Below are 17,788 nucleotides of genomic sequence, written 5' to 3'. Positions count from 1 at the left end.
TGGGGGACCAGCAGGCGACAGCATGCACTCGGGAAGGCTAGAGCATCTGAGACACGCAGCGAGGTGGGGAGCCCAGGGCTGGGTGCCTGGCCTCACAGATCCCATGGCGAGGGAGCTGGGATTGGCGGATGCTGAGGGAGCCAGCCAGGCAGGCATCTGAGCTAAGAGCATCCCAGATGGAGGAGCAGGAGGCCCAAACCTCTGAGGCCACACTGGTGCTGTTGGCCAGGCAGGGCCCACTTGCTGCTCTAGGACTTGTGGGTGGGCGTGGTCACAGGCCGGAGGACATCTGTAACCGGCCGCATCCCCCCAACAGGCCCTTTATTGAAGCCCTTTCATGGGCGGATTGGGTTCCCCGAGGGGAGCCATTCAGAGGCAGGGCCCGGCACAGCGAGGGGTGCAGAGGCTGGCCTCGGGGCCCTGGCCCGATGGCTGGGAGGCATCTGCATGTGAAAGGGGGTGGGCATTTACTGCATCCTGTCTTGGGCCACTAAAGCACATCTGCTGGGCCCAGCCCAGGCCCAGCTCGGCCTTTTTGGAGCCGGCGGAAGGAAGCAGACTTGGCCCAGGGCAGCCTCATAAAGCAATTCCCACCCAGTACCACCCCGATCAATCGCCCTGGTGCTGTGGAGCCAGGCCCACAGCCCTTCCGTCCAGTAGCACCTCTCAATCCCCTGTGTGTGTGGGCGCCTTCGGGATCCTGATAAAACGTAGGTGCCTCCCAGTAGGTCTGGAGCAGCGAAGGGCCAGGGGATCTTTGAAGTCCAGCTGGTCCTGGCACCCCAGGATCCCCTCCTTCATGCCTGACTTCCCTGGCACCATCCGGCCCTAGGGACACAGGTCCCTGGGAGTAGCAGCAATAGTAACAATAACAGCAACAACAACAACAATAATAATAATAATAGTAATAATAATAATAATAATGTAGGCTGTGGGCCTGGGCTGGAGCTTCATCTGTGTTGCCTCATCCAACCCCCACACGCAGTGTGGCACCTGCTGGAGGGGTCTGGCAGGACGTTGTAGGGAGAGGGCCATTTGTTTGCATTTGTTTAAGCCAATAGGAGTTTTCCTGATGCAACCTGGACCTTGGACAAGGGGTGTTTGTCGAGAACGTGCTGTCGTCACCTGTGGTCCCGTTTGCCGTCAGGAGGTGAAGCACTTTGTCTTCAGAGATGGAAGCCGGTGCTCTTTCATCCTGGGTTCTGTGATTTCAGCTGTCATTTCAACATTTTAAGTTTCATAAGAAATAGGTGGCCTCCTTATGTAAACATTCTCACCAGCCTGTGAATATACAGAGTGAAAAGTCCAAGTCCTCCGTCCTTGACCAAGTCCCAGTGACTTCCCCAGGGTGACACAATACATCCTTTTCCTTTGTATTCCTCAAAAGCACAGAGGATTTTGAGATGCAGCCTTCCCTGACTCTTGTCCAGTTCTGCAGGCACCCGCCCCATCACTCTTGAATGCCACCGCCCCACCATTGCCCAAGGCATGTGTTTGGTTAGTCACAGGTCACTGGAGGCTGGAGACCCCTTGCAGGTCCCCGGGCCAGGGGTTTTGAATTCTTTGTAGCCTAAGAGCACTTATCCAACCAAATGAAATTTTGAGTAGAACTCCAAAATTATATATATATATGTATATTATGTGTATATATATGAGAACAATGTTTGAATAGTATATTATTTTTAATAGGGACGGGATCTTAATATATTGCTCAGGCTGGTCTCAAATTCCTGGCCTCAAGGAGTCCTCCTGCCTCAGCCTACCCAGTAGCTGGGCTTATAGGTGTGTGCCACCGTGTCTAGCTCAGAATGGAATATGTTTTCTTTGTTCAAATTTATAATGTTTCTTCTGAGGTCAATTGATGAAAATGATGGAAGTGTTTTTAAGAATAGCAATGTTGGGCTGGGTACAGTGGCTCACGCCTGTAATCCCTGCACTTTGGGAGGCCAAAGCGGGCAGATGACATGAGGTCAGGAGTTTGAGACCAGCCTGGCCAACATAGTGAAACCCCGTCTCTACTAAATATACAAAAATCAGCTGGGTGTGGTGGTGTGCACCTGTAATCCCAGCTACTTGGGAGGCTGAGGCATGAGAATTGCTTGAACCCAAGAGGCAGAGGTTGGGGTGAGCCAAGCTTGTGCCACTGCAGCCCAGCCTGGGTGACACAGCAAGACCCTGTCTCAAAAAAAAATGTCGAGGTCTGTGGCAGTGAACCGCACAACACAGTTTATAGGCTTAGAAGTTTATGTGAGTTTTGGAAGTGAGCTTATTAGGAGGGATGAGTGAATGCTTTCTGGTTTATCCAGACTTCAGACTGTTAGGCAGCTATGAAAGAATGAGTTCGCTCTATTTGGTGCTGACATTAGTTTATAGACACGAGTGCTGTATATACCAAGTGAAAAAGCTGTAGAATAATGTGTATAAACTTACTTTTTTTTTTTTTTTTTTTTTTGAGACAGTCTCGCTCTGTCACCCAGGCTGGAGTGCAGTGGTGCGATCTCAGCTCACTGCAACCTTGGCCTCCTGGGTTCAAGCGATTCTCCTGCCTCAGCCTCCCGAGTAGCTGGGACTACAGGTGCCCGCCACCACGCCCAGCTAATTTTTGTATTTTTAGTAGAGACAGAGTTTCACTGTGTTGACCAGGCTGGTCTTGAACTCCTGACCTCAGGTGATCCGCCCGCCTCGGCCTCCCAAAGTGCTGGGATTACAGGCGTGAGCCACCGTGCCCAGCCTAAACTTCCATTTTTGTTAAGAGAAAACAAAGAAAGGAAACCACAGGTCCCATCTCCAAACCACAGGTCCCATCTGTAAATGGAAACATGAACCCACCTCTCAGACTGTCAAGAGGATTCGACGTGAACATGCCGGTGGGGCTCGGTGGAGGAGGAGCCAGGCACCGGGTGCTGCTGTAGCCACTGCTGGGGCTCAGTTCACCCTGGGCTCCCTGCTGGTGTAAACTTTCCCCTCTTTCTAAAGGTGCCCCTGGGTGATGCACTCTGGGCTCCTCCTGCTGGCCTCCTTCCCGGGGCACCTGGCTTCCTCTCAGAATATACCTGCCCCAACAATGGGTTTGTCAGAGACGTGGTTGTCATTGTCACCACCACAGCAATTACTGCCATTTATTTAGTATTCGAAATGTGCCAGATGCTTCTCATGTCTTTTTGTTTTGTTTTCTTTTTTTTTTTTTTGAAATGGAGTCTCGTTCTGTCGCCCAGGCTGGAGTGCAGTGGCACCATCTCAGCTCACTGCAACCTCTGCCACCCAGGTTCTAGTGATTCTCCTGCCTCAGCCTCCTGAATAGCTGGGATTACAGGTGTGTACCACCACACCCAGCTAACCTTTGTATTTTAAATACAGATGGGGTTTCACTATGTTGTTCGCCATGTTGGCCAGGCTGGTCTCAAAACTCCTGACCTCAGGTGACCCACCCGCCTCGGCCTCCCAAAGTGCTGGGGATTACAGGCGTGAGCCGACGGTCAGGAGTTCGAGACCAGCCTGGCCAACATGGTGAAACCCCATCTCTACTAAAAATACAAAAAATAAGCTGGGCATAGTGGCTGGCGCCTGTAATCCCAGCTACTTGGGAGGCTGAGGCAGGAGAATCACTTGAACCTGGGAGCCGGAAGTTGCAGTGAGCCGAGATCGCACCACTGCCCTCCAGCCCTGGGGACAGAGTGAGACTCCGTCTCAAAAATAAAATAAAAAAATTAAAAATACGATCTTCATGACAGCCCTGTCCAGTAGCTACTGTTAGTGCCTCATTTTACAGGTGAGGAAACTGAGGTTGCAGAGGGTTAGGTGACAAGCCACAGTCATACAGGGAGGAGGTGTGTCTGCTTCCCGAGCCAAGCTCCCACCTTACTTACAGGGGCCTGGCCTTTGTCCCCTGCAGCCACCGTGGCCCTCAGGGACGTCAGGCTGCTGCTGAGGCTCCTAGGCTGAGGAGTGGAAGAAAGGACCCAGGATCCCCACCACTCCACCCCCTTGTGCCACGAGGCATTTCCTGTCCCTCTGGGCCTTAGTATCCCCCTCTGTGAAATGAGACACTCGGGCTGTGTGTTCTCCAAGGTCTCTGGCTGCCGATTCCCATGCACTTGATTCTAAATTGTGTTTATTGATTCCTGGGACATCGATGCTTGTGGGATCAACATGTCCCTGTGATCTGGGCTCCGTGGCACAGGCACTTCAGAGAACACTCTAGATGGGAGTTCTGCCGGCAAGTGAGGAGGCGCAAGTACGGGAAGGTGTGCTGCGTGTTTTATAAGGGCCCTAGCTGGGGGCCGGCCCCAGCTTGACCTCATTGCCATCCCGCTAAGGTGACTGCCCAGCTGACTTAGACCAGGAGGCCCAGCTAGGGCCCAGCTTCTGCGTCACTGTGTCTTCTCTCCATTCAAACTTTGGACTCTGATGACACAAGGTTCTGTGCAGGTGCTCAACAGCATCTAGCAGACCTGTTGCCTTGGCCCGTCAGCTGGAAAGAGGAGCAAGTGCAGCAGGCTCAGCTGGAGCCAGTGTGAGGCCGTGCCCTGTGCCAGGGGCCTCTGGTGTCTCCACTGTGCCCAGCCTTTACCTCGTCTCCTTCATGGCAGCTCCCTGTTTATGGCTGGGGCTCCAAGACTCCATGAGCCCGGTGTGTGCGCCAGGGTGGGAAGCCAGACCCCACTCCCAGAGGACAGATGCCGATCTGTTGCTGCTCCTACCTACAGGTGGTCCCCCAGCCCAAGCTGGTGTGCATCATGGCGCAGGGCACGGGGTGGGCTCATCCCCAAATCAGCGTGGGCATCCCTGGGGCGTATGTGAATAACTATTTTTCTATTGAAAAAACAACTCTGCTCTGCTTACGGGGCTCCTGCTTGACCTTCTGTTTTGGAAAATTGGATTTTTGGAGGAAATCAGCACTTTGTGGGTTTCAATTCTCCAAACATGTGTGTTCAATCTCCATTACTTTCCAAAAGGGAAGCGACTGAAGATCTGAAAATTAGACAGTGGCTAGCATTGCCCAGAGGCCCCGTTATTAAAAACATTTCAAGACTGGGCGCCGGTGGCTCACGCCTGTAATCTCAGCACTTTGGGAGGCCGAGACAGGCGGATCACGAGGTCAGGAGTTTGAGACCAGCCTAGCCAACATAGTGAAACCCGTCTCTACTAAAAATACAAAAATTAGCTGTGCATGGTGGTGCGTGCCTGTAGTCCCAGCTACTCAGGAGGTTGAGGCAGGAGAATCGCTTGAACCCAGGAGGCAGAGGTTGTGGTAAGTTGAAATTGTGCCACTGCACTCCAGCCTGGGCAACAGAGCAAGACTCTGTCTCAAAACAAAACAAAAACATTTTGGTGCCAGTGGCGCTGCTGAGGGCCTCGGGCTGGTGCTGCGCCTGCATCTCCTTTCACTACAACCCCCGGGGAAGGGGGTGGTCAATGTCCTTTCCCCTCTCTGAAGAAACTGAGGCATTGAGCTTGTATTTCTCTGCACTGGTTCCCATTTCAGTAGTAATAGAGACCCTCCAGCACACCAGATGAAGTGATGTCTGTGATGTGGCCCCGGGAGGCAGGAGCAGGCTGGGAGTTAGGAGGCTGAAGCCTGATGTGGGGGAGCGCTGCCTCCCAACCCCACTCCCCGGGAACCAACCTCCACCCCTTTGCCCTGCTGCCTCCACATCCCTTTCCTCTGGCTGTGAAGTTCTCCATTACCAAATGGGCCCGTCAGATCTGGAACTTGGGTCAGTTAGGTGCTTCTCCCAGTAAAGCACCTACTGTTCTGGGTACTGGGTACTGTGCCAGGTAGATTTTGGGCAGGATTCTAGAGAGCGTCTGGCAAAGTTGCTGCAGGAGAGGGCTAGTCACTGCCTACCAGTCTCGGCCCCTGTGAACCCACAAGTTGACATTTCTCAAATTCCAGCCTCACTTTGTGGGCCAGGCAGCCCTTCTGACCTATGAGCTGCCAAACAGCCTTTTGATGACACTGCCTCCGAGGGTTCCTTGCAGCCCTATGTCCTCCTGAGCACCTGGTAGCCCCTCTCTGGCCTTCGAGACCCTGGCCTTGGTGCTTACTGCCCCTCATCCCTACACAGGAGATGCTGGGGTAACTCCTCTGTTGGTAAACCAAGGCTCTGGCCGCTGAGGACGGGGCTGGTCCTGCGCCAGAGTGCCCCCAGGTGCTGATCTTGGCTCCACTGTGGTTGGGCACCAGGCATGGTGGGGGTGCTGAGCAGACAGAGCCCTGCCCTCCCAACCCCAGGCTTGCAGAGGAGGCAGGAGGAGGGAGGTGGTGATGGCAGGACCAGAGCAGCACCAAGGGCTGTGTGGGCGCAGCTGGGAGGATGGGATCTGCCTGGGTGCCTGGCTGTGGGGCCTCCAGGAGGAAGAGGTGTATGAACCCTGCTTTGTAGGATGATCAGGGTCAGGCCCCAGGGGAGCATGAAGGCAAAGACTCAGGGTGCTGTGAGGGCCTCTGGGTCACACAAAGGTGACCAGTACCGGGGCTGGAGGGCAGGGGGCCCAGCTGGGAGGGGCTCATACTGCCCTTTTCCTGAGGCCCCCTGCCGCCTGCCCAGCCTCTCCTCCAAGGGAGCCCATTCTCCCTCCAGCCTCAGGACCCTCGGCGGTCCCCAGAGGGCCAGCTATTGAGCTGTCCCAAGGTCACTGAGGATGTCCAATGATTGTCCTAGCAGTTTACCTGCTGTGGAACAGTAATGAGAGGGTTTTCATTATTTGCGGGTGAGCGCTCCTGGCAGATGCCGACAGCCAGCAGATGTGGAGAGTCCGAGGTGATTTGTAACGGCCGGTTCATCTGATGCAGGGTAATTGCCCCGGGCGACGTTGTCACTCAGAGGCTCGTCCTGGCCTGCTGAAATGAGGTAAAGGTCAGTTCAAAGATCCAGTTTGGGCCGGGCGCCGTGGCTCACACTTGTAATTCCAGTGCTTTGGGAGGCCAAGGCAGGTGGATCACCAGAGATTGGGAGTTCAAGACCAACCTGGGCAACATGGTGAGACCCCATCCCTACTAAAAATACAAAAATTAGCCGGGCATGGTGGTGGGCACCTGTAATCCCAGCTACTCGAGAGACTGAGGCAGGAGAATCGCTTGAACCCAGGAGGCGGAGGTTGCAGTGAGCCGAGATTGTGCCGGTGCACTCCAGCCTGGCTGACAGAGTGAGACTCTGTCTCAAAAAAAAAAAAAAAAAACAAAGATTCAGTTTGGCTATAGAAAGTGGGAGCAAATCTCCACTCCCGTGGGACTCCTGGGGAGGAGGCAGCGTGCTGAGGTGGGGGCCATGGTCTCAGAGGGGCTGTCTGGCAGCCAGGACCCTGCAGAAGGCCCCTTTCCCCAAGATTCTTGGGCGGTGGGGTGGGGAACAGCCCATCCCAGAACTGGGCTTTTCCCTCTTTGCAGGGGCTCTTTGTGCAGCTCTTCGCAAGCCTTGCTGGGGTCCTGGAGCCCTGCCTGACTAGGGCTTTCCTGATATTTTGGAATTCCTGTACTTCATGCCTCCCAGGGCTTAGTCTGTGACATCTGGTGGCAGGCCCCACTGAGGGATGACAAGGGTTTGCTTCCTCAGCTGTCCTAGTTGGCCTGGGCTGCCATAACAAGTGCCATTGACGGGGGACTTCAACAGCAGACGTTTATTTTTTCACAGTTCTGGAGGCTGGAAGGCTGATATCAGGGGTCAGCATGGCCAGTTTCTGGTGAGGCCCCTTTTCTGGGCTTGTAAGCAAGTGCTGGCTTGCTGTGTGCTCACATGGCCTCCTTGTGCATTCACGAGGGTGCTCTCTGGTGTCTCTTCCTCCTAGGACACTGATCCTATCATGGGAGTCCCAGCCTTATGCCTTCATTTCACCTGAATTACTCCACAAAGGCCCCATCTCCAGATGCAGTCACATTGGGGTTTAGGACTCCCCGTCTGGGCTCACAGGCCTTGCTGCTTACAAGCTGTGTGACCTTGGTCAGGTCTCTGTCTCCTGGGGCCTCCATCTTCTCCTTTCTAGAGTAGAGATAATGGTTCTTGCCTCATAGGCTTGTTTACCCAGTGGGTACGACTTACTGAGGGCCACCTGACAGCCAGGCACCTGGCCCCTGGGGAGGTGCATAAGGGACAGCAAATACCTTGGGCATGAGGACAAAATCAGATCATGGATCCTGAGTGACACCACCGTCCTTACCCAGATGCAAGGCTCAGGATAATATTGTATTAATATTTTACTCTTTAAACAATAGTGCATACTTTCTTTATTTTCAGTAATTTAAAATAAGGAAGAGGCAACCTGGGGCTGGTCCCTGGTAGTCAGAATGGGTCTCTGGTGATGGCTCAAAGGGGGTTGTGGTCTGGGGCACAGAAGGACAGAACCCAGTGGGAGGGGACTTACCCCAGCATTTCACATCAGATTTTTCAGGGACAGATTTCATCTCTAAAACTAGTACTTGATACTATAAGAGCATATAGGTTGAATGAACTTATATTGGTATTTCAGAGGAGGCCAGTGGCTCAAGAGTCCTAAAGTGAGTTCTGTGACTTACTCATGTTTCATCACATCTGAAGTTGTGTTTGGAATAACAGATGCGAGGCACTGTCATCTCACTGTCACATCGATTGCTCACTGTTCTGAGAAGGTCACATCATCATTCATTAGCAATAATTAGTCCCCGGGGACCCCCTGCACTTCTTCACTCAACTGCTCCATTAACTTGGGTGCAAATCACGCATTCCAAGTGCCAATCAATGGAGATCTATCCATAATGTACAAGGTGACGCTATTAGTTACAATATATTAACTGCCTAATTTAAAAATAAAAAAAGCTATCTTTATGAAGGGCAATTAACCACTAAGTGTAATTGATAATTCATAAATCTCTGATTAGGAAAGACAAATAATAAGAAAGGAATGGATCACCCATCCTATTGAAGAAGACGTTGCCAGCCTCTGGTCTGCCTTCACTATGTGGTCAGCAGATCTACAGATTTCTTCCTAAATTGCACCTGTCAGCTCCAGGGCTGGGGGTCTGGAGGCTCATTTCAGTGCAGAAACATGTGTTTTCACCACTGAAGCCTGTCTGTTTCTGTTGGGGGTTATAAGGAGGCTGCAGGCTCAGGACACCCTCAGGGAAGTAGTGGGTGGGGTCATTTAGACTTCTCCCTCAGTCAGTCATTCAGCAAATGTTTATGGGGGATTGTGGAGTGCCAAGCCCTGTGGGAAGCCCTGGGGATGCCGTGGAGACCCGAACAGATTCATCCCTGAACTCCTGGAGCTCGTAGGCCAGTGAGAAAGACAACAAATGCATAAATCAGATGATTGGAGACACTGGTTAGTGTTACAAACAAAAACTGACAGACAGGGTGGAGGCAATGTCACACTGGATGGTGGGAGGAAGGGACATTGGCTGAGTCCTGCCACCTTTTTGCAGTAGCTGTCACTACCACTCAGGGCTGTATTTGGGGCCCTCCCTCACTAGTGGGGAATTGTGCCTGGCTTATCTGCCTTTTTTTTTTTTTTTTTTTGCGACAGAGTCTCACTGTGTGGCCCAGGCTGGAAGGCTGGAGGGCAGTGGCACGATCTTGGCTCACTGCGACCTCCGCCTCCTGGGTTCAAGAGATTATTCTGCCTCAGCCTTCCGAGTAGCTAGGACTACAAGTGCCCGCCACCACCCCTGGCTAATTTTTTTGGTATTTTTAGTAGAGACAGGATTGCTCCATGTTGACCAGGCTGATCTAGAACTCCTGCCCTCAAGTGATCCACCCACCTCAACCTCCCAAAGTGCTGGGATTGCAGGCCTGAGCCACCATGCTCTGCCTTATCTGCCCTCTCAGTGGTCCTCCACTCCAGTCCCATTTGCTGGCTCCACCTTCCACATACCCCACGCTGCTCGAGTTCTTTCTATCCGAGAGGGTGGGGCCAGTGCACACCTGCCTGTGCGCAAAGTGGGTGGCCCTTCCCACCACCTGGCCTGCCCTTTCCTGCCATCTCCTTGTCCGTCCCTCAGGTCTCCAGTTGGGCCTGAATCCCCTGTCTTTAAGACCCCACACTGGGCTGTGTCCTTTCCCCACTATGTGGGAGCGCTCCAGGAGTGCTGATTTCCTGTTCCTGACTCCATTGTGCGTAGATATCAGCTTCATCTCCAAAGTCTCAGGCTCAAGAAGGGGACAGAAAGCCCTTGACGCTTCTGGGATTCAGTCTCTCACCCATAACATGGATAAATTACATTCACACTGGGTTCAGTTTGAGTTGAGTTTTTAGATGGGTCTCACCTGCTCAGATGGAAGTTGATTTCAAGCCGTAGTTCTAGTAAGTGGGTTGAATCTGCGTGTATTCATTTCATTGGGCCACATCTGTAAACAAAACTTGAGCACATGCCTCCTCTCTGTGTATTTTCTATAAATTTTAAATTACGCATTTAACACTATATTGCTTAGGTTATAAAAAATATACAACTTGAAAGAATAGGTGAAGAGCCAAGATGTCTGCATCTTTGGAGATCAGTGGAATGTGTGTGTTTCGGGACCTGTCTGAGAACAGTGCCAGATGCAATTAGCATGGCTGATTAATTTCACTAGGGTTTCTTAAAAGTGCCTCCTGGCCCTTGGGCTTGCAGCTTGATGTCTTTTCCACAAGTCCACACTGCAGCTCGGTGCAGATGTCAAATATGACTGCTGCCTTGTTGGGGCCAGTTTGTCCAGGAGGGGCTCTTGTGATCTTGGCGAGGGAGCCAGGTCCTGCCTATCACCCTCCCCCCAGGTCTGAGTGACCCACCCCGCCTGCCTCTGTAGGTTCCTCTAGCACGCTCGGGTCCCTTCCTGGTGGTGCCAGGTCCTCCAGCCTCCTCTCCCTGCACAGAAGCACCACACCCCGGCGCTCTCTCTTGCTTCCCCAGGGAGGCGTCCTTTGACCTTCCTACCCCACCTTGTCACCCTCTGTCTGCTCACCCTGTTTATATTCTGCATAGTGTCTCTCCTCAGTCACAAATTGCCCTTCCTTTGCGGGGTGTCTTGTTTGGTGCCCTCCTCCTATTCCACCCTGGATGGTGGCCTGGAGATCAGGGACCTTTTCCATGCTCACGACTACAGCTCTGTGCACCAAGCCAGTGCCAGGCACGTAGTAGGCGCTCAGTGACAGTTTGCAGAAGGGTGGATGTTATTTCATTTGGTGCGTTCTGAGAACTTGCCCAGGTGCAGCCTGGATTCGCGGGTCTCCTGTGAAGGCAGGAGGGAAGAAGCTCAGTGCCGCCAGCCAGTGGCAGCGTCCTCAAGTTCACGAGACCTCCAGGCTGGGTTTGGGCAGGGTCCAGGTCCTGTCTGTCCATCCCGGAATAGTTGGTGTCCCTGATGACTTTGGCAAACCTTTCTCCATTGACAGTGATGAGAAGACAAACCTGTCTCGGGCCATCTGCCTTTGTACTTTTTGGGAAGTATGGATCCAGAGTTAGTAAGGCGTGGACATGTGCAGCTCACTTGCAAGTGGAAATGCTAAGTGTGGTGGAAAGGGACAGAGAAATAGCTGTGGACATTCAGAGGTGGCCCCTAGCCAGGCTGAGCAGGATTGTGGAGAGGAGGTATTGCATGGATCTCAGGGGCTGGGTAGAAGTGGCACAGGTGGGCCAGGCACGGTGGCTCACACCTGTAATCCCAGCACTTTGGGACACCTGAGGTCAGGAGTTCGAGACCAGCCTTGCTAACATAGTGAAACCCCGTCTGTACTAAAAATACAAAAAATGAGCCAGGTACGATGGCAGGCGCCTGTAATCCCAGCTGCTCTGGAGGCTGAGGCAGGAGAATCATTTGAATCTGGAAGGCGGAGGTTGCAGTGAGCTGAGATCATGCCACTACACTCCAGCCTGGGCGACAAGAGCGAGACTCCTTCTCAAAAATAAAGAAATAAAAAAAAAAAGAAGTGGCACAGGTAGAGAGGTGGGGGGACAGAGCTGCATCCCAGGCAGGGGGAGAGGCAATGAAAAGGGGGGTCAGGTGGGGAACCTCGGGGGAGCCTCAGGTGTATGAAGTCCAGTGAGGATGGAAAAGAGTTGTCGGGGCGTGGTATGGGGCTCCTGTGAGAAGGGATCTGCTTCAGCTCAGAAATCCCAGCCTGAACACATCCGGGGTCAGCCAGGGCCCCCTCAGGGGCTTGCAGTGGCCTGGTCTGCTCTGGGCTTTGCTGGATGCCCTTCGAGAATCACCGCGCAACCTCTTTCAGAGGCCCAGCACTCCATGTGTTGACTTCCCGGGCCTGTGTCTCCCCTGCCGCAGACTGAAGCGTTCCCGGCTGAAGGTGAGATTCTGCACCAACGAGTCGCAGAAGTCCCAGGCAGAGCTGGTGGGGCAGCTTCGGAGGCTGGGATTTGACATCTCTGAGGGGGAGGTGACCGCCCCGGCACCAGCTGCCTGCCAGATCCTGAAGGAGCGAGGCCTGCGACCATACCTGCTCATCCATGACGGTAGGCCTGTTGGACACCAGGACCTCACGAGGGTGAAAGCTCCCCTTTCCCAGGGCGGGGGCTGTGCAGAGGGCCTCTTTCACTGGGCCAAACCACTGACTGAGCTAGGCCACCAACACTCATGGGTGGGGAGTAAAAACCTCATGGGACTTCCTGCTGGGGCTGGGGGCCGGTTAGGACCCAGCCCTGTCCATTCCTTGGCCTCACACCAGAGGATCCTTAGAGCAGGTTCTGGATGGCTCCTGGGAGGAAAATCCTAGGCTCTCTTTTCTGATCTAGGATGGACCAAGGGACCAGGGAATTGTCAAGGCGGCGGAGTTTTAGCTCCTGTTGAGAAAGAGACAGAGAGAGAGACAGACAGAGAGAGAGAGAAAATGAGAATGAGAATGAATGAATATAAATGAGAAGCTACATTGAGGTCCATAGCTTCTAACGTCTGGCACCATAGCCTTCAACTATGTGAAAACTAGCCCTGCTCTTTGGAACAGTTTGCAAATGGCTGTAGGAACAAGGTTTGCATCCTGATTTCAGTCTGAATGCAAGAACAGAGAGCCCCTTTGACCCTCAGTGGGGAGGTTTTTTTGGAATGAAGCAGAAGGAACAATATTACTGGTGCCTCCTGAATATTTAAAAAGAAGAGACATTAGCAATTCCACACACTTCTCCATTGGTCCACTGCACCTTCTTCCTTCCTCTGCACTTGATATTTTTATTTCTACAAACCACTAGGCAGAGGCAAGCATGGTTTTTTCCTTTCCAGGGCAAGATGGGGTCTCTCAAGAAGTGGCGGGTGCTCCCTGGAAAGCCGAAATGTCGACTTCATAGCCCTGGTGCCAGTTAAGGGTGACATGCCTGGCCTTTAGAAATCATGTTTCTCAAAATTCTTTCTCTGTAATCTAGGATCCCTGCTAGTGTCTTTAGAACATGGTCTTCAAAGAAAGAAGATTTAAGAAAAATTATCTTGCCCCATCCTCCAGAGAAGGGTTGCTGGACCCGGGAGTGGAGCTGGAAGAAGCCAGCAGGAGAGGGAAGTGGGCATCCACTTGGAGGGTGGCCTTGGCCAGTGAATCAGACAAGCAGACGGCAAATCTGGGAGGCTGGAGGGAGGACGAATGCCCTTCCTCAGCTGTAATCCTGCATCCGTGTTTTCAATAACTAGATCCTTGTTTTCGGACTTAGAATTTTTTTTTTTCAATCATTGGTGGATTTTCTAACATTTTATGAAAAATTTCAAGCATACATCAAAGTTCAAATAATTTTTACCTGGAATAGTTTTGGTTTTTTTTTTTTTTTTGGAGACAGAGTCTTGCTCTGTCACCCAGTTTAGAGTATAGCAGTGGTGTGATCTTGGCTTCCTGTGACCTCTGCTTCCCGGGTTCAAGCGATTCTTCTGTCTCAGCCCCCCAAGTAGCTGGGGTTACAGGTGTGTGCCACCACACCCGCCTAATTTTTGTATTTTTAGTAGAGATGGGGTTTCACCGTGTTGGCCAGGCTGGTCTTAAACTCCTGACCTCAGGTGATCCACACACCTTGGCCTCCCAAAGTGCTGGGATTATAGGCGTGAGCCGTCGCCCCCGGTCTTACTGGGCATAGTTTTACACCCTTCACCTAGATTTTCAATGACATTTTTTGATATTTTCTTCACTTTATATCCATCCATCCCTGCATCTATCTATCCATGTTATTATTTAGATGCATTTCAGAGTAAAATGCAGACATGGGTATACTCCCCTAAACACTTCAGCATATCATTAGAGTTTGGTATTTGTTTACAGTTTTTCCTGTTGATGTAAAATTTACATACAATGAAATGTACACACCTCGAGTGTACTTTTGCTGAGTTTTGACAAATGCATGCACCCATGGAACCCAACCCCGTGAAGAGCTAGACCATCACCATCACTGACAGCTCTGACAGCTACCTCGCACCTTGCCCCGGTGGTCTCCACCCCTTGTCCCCTTAGAGGCAACCACTGTTTGGATTTTTTCCATTATCAATAAGTTTTCCTATTCTAGAATTTTATGTAAATAGAATCATACAGTATATAATTGTGCTGGGGCCTCCAATGCTACCTACCCCTAGGCTGAATGATTCATTAGAAGGACTCACAGAACTTAGAAAAGGTATTACGCTCACAGTTAGACTTATTACCATGAAAGAATAAAGATTAAATTCAGCAAAGAGAGGAGACACGTGGGGCAAAGTCTAGGAGAAGACAGGCTTGAACTTCCAGTTGTCCCTTCGAAGTGCAGTCCTACTGGGCACACTTGATTCTCCCAGCAATGATGCGTGACAACACGTGGGAAGCATTGGCCACCAGGGAAGCTCACTGGAGCCTCAGTGTCCAGGGTTTTTGTGTAGACATTAGCACCCGTGTGACTGACCTTAGCGACTCAGTCTCCAGCCCCACGGAGTCCAAACTGATACAGCTCAGCCAGGGCCTCAGGGATACAGAAACAGGTGTTCACCGTAAGCCAAGCTGTTAGCATAAGTGATCTGGTCGGACTGAGAGAGCAGGGCCCAAGGCCTTGAGCATACAAAACCCCTCTTACCAGGTAGGACATTGCAGTGGCTCAGAGGTTATCTCCCAGAAGCCAGTCCTGAAGACAGGCCTTTTTTGGAATGTACAGGGTTTGAGCAACCTAGTCCTGCTGAATTAACCCTTTCCGTCACAGTAGTCTTTTGTGTAAGGCTTCTTTTACCCAACATAATTTTTTTTTTTTTGAGAGGGAGTCTCGCTGTCGCCCAGGCTGGAGTGCAGGGGCGCGATCTCGGCTCACTGCAAGCTCCACCTCCCGGGTTCACGCCATTCTCCTGCCTCAGCCTCCTGAGTAGCTGGGACTACAGGCGCCCGCCACCGCGCCCAGCTAATTTTTTGTATTTTTAGTAGAGACGGGGTTTCACCGTGGTCCGGATCTCCTGACCTCGTGATCCACCCGCCTCGGCCTCCCAAAGTGCTGGGATTACAGGCGTGAGCCACCGCGCCCGGCATCCAACATAATGTTTTTGAGACTCATCCATATTGTTGTGTGTATCAGCAGTGTTGCTCATTTTTATTGCAGAATAGTATTCCATTGAGTGAACAGACCACAGTTTATCCATTCACATGTTGTTGATACCTGGATTGTTACCAGTTTTAGTCTATTATGAACAAATCTGCTATGAACATTCTTACACAGTTCTTTTGGGTAAATGCCTAGCAGCGAAATTACTGGGTCATAGGGTACGTGTATGTTCACCTTTATAAAATACTGCCAGACCTTTTTTTCAGAGGGATTGTACTATTTTACACTTCCTCCATCTGCTGCAGCTGTTGAGTATCCTCACCAGACCTTGGTGTTACCAGTCTTTTTAATTCTCACCATTCTGGTGGGTATGAAATTGGTGTATTTCAGTTCCTTCCTTCTTTTCTTTTCTTTTCTTTTTTTTTTGACGGAGTCTCGCTCTGTTGCCCAGGCTGGAATACAGTGGCGCAATCTCAGCCCACTGCAACCTCTGCCTCTCGGGTTCAAGTGATTCTCCTGCCTCAGCCTCCTGAGTAGCTGAGATTACAGGCGCCCGCCACGATGCTGGGCTAATTTTTGTATTTTTAGTAGAGATGGGGTTTTGACCATGTTGGCCAGGCTGGTCTCGAACTCCTAACCGCAGGCGATCCGCCTGCTTTGGCCTCCCAAAGTGCTGGGATTACAGGCATGAGCCACTGCGCCTGGCCTCAGGTTCTTTTCAATTTAGAAAGGTCAACATCTAATCCTAAGAGCGATGGCAGCATGTTTCTTCTAGGATCTGAAGACACAAAGCCAATGATTTGAAATATCCTTGCAAATTTTCGTATTTTAATTTAAAATGGGGGAAGACAAAGAAGGAAAGGAGGAAGAGAGTTTCCTAAGGGAGCTGGTGAACTGGGGCCTGTGGGGATGGAATTCTGCTTTTTCTTCAGGACATATGTGTGGGGTTGCCTGAAATGTGTCAACGGTTCTTACAGTTTGGGACCAGTAGTGCCAACCCTCCAAGGCTTGTGCAGCCCCATTTCCTCCTGCTGCAGGCTCTCAGTGTCTTCTAAGCAGATTTCCCTTCTTAGTTGCAAAGCTGTGGGTTTCCTGCCTGCGATGGTGACCTCAGGGAGCTCCTGGGGCTGATGTGGTATTGGGATGGGGGGTCCTGGGTGTGTCCACCTTTCTCCTCATAAGCCCTCTGTGAGGAGCCTAATTCCCTCCTCTGTCAAACAGGAATGACACCCTTCTGTGTCCACCTCCCATGGTAGCTGTGAGGATCGGAAAGAAAAGCATCTGAGAAAGGGGAGGACTCGTAAAAGGTGTCCCTGGTCGGAGAGGGGGAGGTAGGCCACGTCCTCCCAGGGCTTCGTCGCACTGTCTCTGTCTCTCTTTCCAGGAGTCCGCTCAGAATTTGATCAGATCGACACATCCAACCCAAACTGTGTGGTAATTGCAGACGCAGGAGAAAGCTTTTCTTATCAAAACATGAATAACGCCTTCCAGGTGCTCATGGAGCTGGAAAATCCTGTACTCATATCACTGGGAAAAGGGTAAGTTGGCTCCAGGGAGAGTCATTTCTCAGTGCTTTAGATGATGCTGTGCCAGTCTCTGACTTGCGGAATCAGGCAGAGAAGGATGCAGAAGGGGAGGTGGGAGGAGCACCGGTGACCTTGTTTTCCCTCCGTTTTTCATGCTTTCTTCATTTCTTTATTCCTCTCCTTTAATCATTTCTTTAGGAAATAGGAACACTGTCTTCAGGAGCTGGTTGATCAAGCTTCTATGTGGAGTCTAGACTAGAGGAGGGCGTCATTGCAGATGGAGACCCTCTGGAGATCTCAGAGGCCAAGTGTTGATCATCCCAAGTTTAGAGCAAAGAAGGAGAAGGTGCATTTGCAGAGGATATAGCAGGGTGCTGGAGAATGCTCTCAAGGGTTGTCTAATTAGTAAAACATAGGCTTGAGGGCCTACCCAGTCTGGGCACCGACAGTCTCTGGCCACAGATCACGGTCTCTGTAAAGTTGTGATTTTGTGATCAGTGTTTTGTCTGAACCTCTAGCACGTGCCTTGCCATCTCTTTCTTAAACAAAACAGTGTTGGTAATTTTTAACATTTTTCTTACACTGAGATAGCACGTGTTCATTGAAGAAAAATTAGACAATACAGATGAGCAAAAGAAGAAACCAGAAAGTATTTTTAGTCCCACTGCACGAGGAAAACACCTGTCACTATTTTGGTGTATGTCCTTGCAAGTGGCTTCCTGTGTGAATAGACTATTATGGATGGAGATGTTCACAGCATTTGACCTTGTTTTGTCACCCATTTTTTATTGTTCACCAAACAATATTCGTGAATGACTTAGCATGCAGCAGATGGATA

At 51.3% G+C, this 17,788-nt stretch overlaps 1 protein-coding gene across 6 annotated transcripts in view; it reads left to right on the top strand.

Annotated features, from left to right (window-relative positions):
* The window catches only part of LHPP (phospholysine phosphohistidine inorganic pyrophosphate phosphatase), a 148,556-nt gene that overhangs the window by 7,090 nt on the left and 123,678 nt on the right, over nucleotides 1-17,788 (top strand). For all 6 annotated transcript variants that reach the window (XR_004028500.1, XR_004028502.1, XM_003277767.1 and 3 more), the window contains exons 2-3: nucleotides 12,231-12,418; nucleotides 16,809-16,962. Coding sequence is in view for 4 of the 6 variants with exons in the window: in XM_003277767.1 (XP_003277815.1) it covers nucleotides 12,231-12,418; nucleotides 16,809-16,962 (342 nt within the window). In the remaining 2 variants the exon portion in view is untranslated. The remainder of the gene's footprint in view (nucleotides 1-12,230; nucleotides 12,419-16,808; nucleotides 16,963-17,788) is intronic.

Source organism: Nomascus leucogenys, chromosome 3 (assembly GCF_006542625.1).
Source record: "Nomascus leucogenys isolate Asia chromosome 3, Asia_NLE_v1, whole genome shotgun sequence".
Lineage (NCBI taxonomy): Eukaryota > Metazoa > Chordata > Mammalia > Primates > Hylobatidae > Nomascus > Nomascus leucogenys.
The sequence above is the reverse complement of the archived record's forward strand: the minus strand, read 5'-3'. Positions and strand labels throughout refer to the sequence as shown.